This window comes from Benincasa hispida, chromosome 1 (genome assembly GCF_009727055.1).
Source record: "Benincasa hispida cultivar B227 chromosome 1, ASM972705v1, whole genome shotgun sequence".
NCBI lineage: Eukaryota > Viridiplantae > Streptophyta > Magnoliopsida > Cucurbitales > Cucurbitaceae > Benincasa > Benincasa hispida.
Window position 1 is genome coordinate 86,288,805 of NC_052349.1, and position 3,391 is coordinate 86,292,195.

Sequence of the window (3,391 nt, forward strand, 5' to 3'; positions counted from 1 at the left end):
TTTTCTATAATGTTATTTTTCAACTAGTAAATGATTACAACTTTGTATTATTCAAAACTAATTTAAAAACGAATAATGAGAATATTAATTTTTGTTATCACATACACAAAAGAGATACACAGACATACTTACAATATAATTTGAAGATGTTCACATTAACACAACAATATTATTTTATAATAATCTTTCATGTTTATTATAAAAGAGGTTGAATAACAAATTTGATCATAAGGACCAAATTCATAATTAAATTATTTGATACTTATTAAAAATAAATTTTATTTTAAAATAAACATTTTTACTATGTTATTCCAAAGAGAGTATTAAACCAATCATGATTAAAAAAATTTGATGGTGATCCATGATGGGAGTGATTATGATTTGTTATCATCTTTCTCATTTTCAAAATCACACAAGCACATACTTTTATGAATTGAAAATCAATTTTGATAATATGAAAACTAGATTTAAAAGTATTAAATCTATCATTAAATTGATTATGAATATTAAAAACATGTTTGAAAGTCGTCCAACAGTTATTTAAACAATTTCAAAATCAGCTACATGGAGGTATATTTCAAATCAGGAAAACCCAAAACATACCCTTCCAAATGAGAACCTCTACAAAAGCAGTGAAAAGTGAGTTAAAAAAACTTCATACTAAAATTGTAATAGTATAAGATACCTCCTGCATGTACAATATTCTTCTAACTAAACATCCTATAATGTGGGTGCCCCACAATAAAAAAAACAAAAACAAACAAAAACAAAAACAAAAAACTACATCGACATACTCCACAAAATGGAGATGACATCAACGTTTATAGTTAACAGTCACAAGTAGACTTCACAAGCAACATATTAGGAAAGATGAAATTGCTAAAAGATCATTTTCTTCTAGTGATTTTGTTATTGGGTATAGACTACAATGCTGTTCGATTCAATGAAATTCCTGACATTTTCATTCTAACGAATCTCACTTGTCTTCTCATTGGAAGCGTACAAGGATGATAAGAAATCAACACAACAAAGGTGTACCCAAGCTCGAGGATGATTAATAGTTCAAAGGTGATTAAAAAAGATGACAAGAAATCACCACAACAAAGATGTAACGAAACAGCCATATCCTGTTCGTAGGGAACCATTTCCAATCCTTCAAAATCCTCCAGCATTTAAACCCTTGTCTAGTTGCTCACCCTCTAGATTCGAAATTTCTGCATCCCCATTAAGTGAGGTTTATTGGTTGGCATATAGCTGGGTCAACCAACTCAACACATTTGTAGCGTAATAGAGATCTCCGTTTTGCTACTTAAACCTAAATGGCATGTTCTATGCAAGCACGGGGAGGAGATATTTTTTAATCACTCAAAGATTTGATGGATGATTCTGTAAATTTCTAAAAGTGGCTTCAGCTTCAGCACACTGACCAACTTGTGGTATTGCTGACATCATCTTACCTAGGATAGAGAAGTATATTCTTCGAGAGGCGAGTGTTTTAGAAGCCTCTGGTATATAGCAGGATTTTTTTTCAAGGCTTAGATGGATCTAGATAAGAGTGTTCGGAATTCTATGCATTTGAACATCTTTATTCAGTTCCTTGTTCCTTAAGCCTTCTTCTACTTTTCTGATCCTATGATCCCAACACCCTTTCTTAGAGTTTTTGATATCTAACCATATCTCTTAATGAGTGGTTTGCTTCGTTAAATGGTAATTATACAATAACCTAAGCAAAATTTCTCTGCTTATTTTGGATAATCAACCCTAATCATGGTCAGGGGAAAAAGTATACATATTATAAATTAAAAACATGCTGTCATGCAATCCTGAGAGGCTGCAACTCAGAATAAGGAACAACTCTAAAATTAACACATGATCTTAACACCCAAATTTGATCAAATTTCTTACTAATAAATTCTACCGTGGCATTCAGGGTGGGTGAAAATATCTACCAGCAAAAACATCTTAAAATGGTTAGAAGTATATAACTCAAGACATAGATTAAGCAAAGGTGAAAGTGGTCTGAAAACAATAACCAGAAATTCCAAAAACAAAATAGTAACAAATAAAAATGAGTTTCAGTATTGAAGGCAATAACATCATCAAACAAAATTCTTATAAATTCTAGTCCCAAAAATGACAAAATCCTCCTAGAACTATATAAGGTACCAAGTTGTGCCACAATTAAGCTTCGATGTCTTAGGCTGATGCTGCTGCTCCTTTGCTCCTTGGCGCTGCCTCAGTACCTAATCACAGAACCCGAGCGTAATTAAATTCACAAAATGTCGTAAAAAATCACATTGATTAGTAAAAAAATGCAAGAATTACACAACTTAGATTTCTACCTTCTCTGAAACCACTCTTAAATCTGCGAGGAACATGGCGCAAATATCTCATCCGCCCAGTTCCAGTGGTCTTCCTTCGGATCGCCTTGACACTCCAGTTATCTAAATTCAAAACCCCATATAAGACAGACGAACAAGTAAACCAAAATTGAAGACCCAAAAGTAAAAGAAATTCATTCAAACAGATTAGAACACAGAGAACGAAACTACTGCTATCCGGGTCGATAATGAGGGATCTAGAATTACCACTTCTAATGGATTAAACAAATTAAGCATAGTAAATAAAACAGATTTAATTGTACAATGATGAAACAACGAACACAGACTACAAACTGATTAGGCGAACTTACATTTACGCTTACGGGCGGCTGGAAATGCACAGGCGGAGCATCGACTCTTCTGAAGATGGAAGCTGCGGCGGCCACACCTAACACAAAGAGTGTGAGTCTTGTTCCTCCTCTTACCGAAGCTTCCCGTTCCCTTACCCTAATTACGGATCAACAAACAAGTCGATTAACGCACTTAAATTTCGAATTCAACAACATTCGTGTAGAAAGGGAAGAGATTGAAGTTCGCCATTACCATTTAATCGAATTCGAGGATGAAGACTTTGGATTCCTCTCCCGTCCAAAGAGGGCTTAGAAGTAGGCGGCAGGCTTTATATTGCGAGGGTTTAGGGTTTGAAGTAATTGGGTATCACAAAACCCGACCCATGAAGCTTTGACCTACCCGAAACTTTTCCATTGGATCTGGTCGGTTTGTTATTTGGAAAGTACAGATTTTGGACTTATGGGCCTGCTAGTGCTAGCTAGTGCACAAGAAAAAGCCCAACTTGAAATTATCGTACAAACTATTATACTATTATATTATTATAAATAGTATAATATAAATATCTAATGTTTAGTGTTCTAAAAGTTATGTGTCAATTTTCATATTGTCCATGTGTCTTGTAGTTATTCATGTTTGGTTCCGTGTAAGACCACATCCTATATACCACTTTGATAGTGGATCTTGAAAAAACACACACATTGGTATGAAAATCCACTTCA

The 3,391-nt window shown here is 33.9% G+C and overlaps 1 protein-coding gene across 1 annotated transcript; it reads right to left on the reverse strand.

Annotated features, from left to right (window-relative positions):
- Positions 1-1,977: 1,977 nt before the first annotated feature.
- LOC120088713 (60S ribosomal protein L37-3) lies at positions 1,978-3,054 on the reverse strand. The gene is made up of 4 exons (XM_039046146.1): positions 2,925-3,054; positions 2,693-2,828; positions 2,343-2,444; positions 1,978-2,243 (listed from the first exon to the last, which is right to left on the reverse strand). The coding sequence occupies exons 1-4, from the start codon at positions 2,925-2,927 to the stop codon at positions 2,197-2,199; spliced, it is 288 nt and encodes a 95-aa protein (XP_038902074.1). The 5' UTR covers positions 2,928-3,054; the 3' UTR covers positions 1,978-2,196.
- Positions 3,055-3,391: the final 337 nt, after the last annotated feature.

Bases quoted from the DNA above. Each gene is read 5' to 3' on its own strand.
- LOC120088713 (XM_039046146.1), bottom strand. The intron at 2,445-2,692 runs GTAAGTTCGCCT...TTTTGAATTTAG, and splicing joins AGCCGCCCGTAAGCGTAAAT to ATAACTGGAGTGTCAAGGCG. The intron at 2,244-2,342 runs GTAGAAATCTAA...TTCTGTGATTAG, and splicing joins TAAGAGTGGTTTCAGAGAAG to GTACTGAGGCAGCGCCAAGG.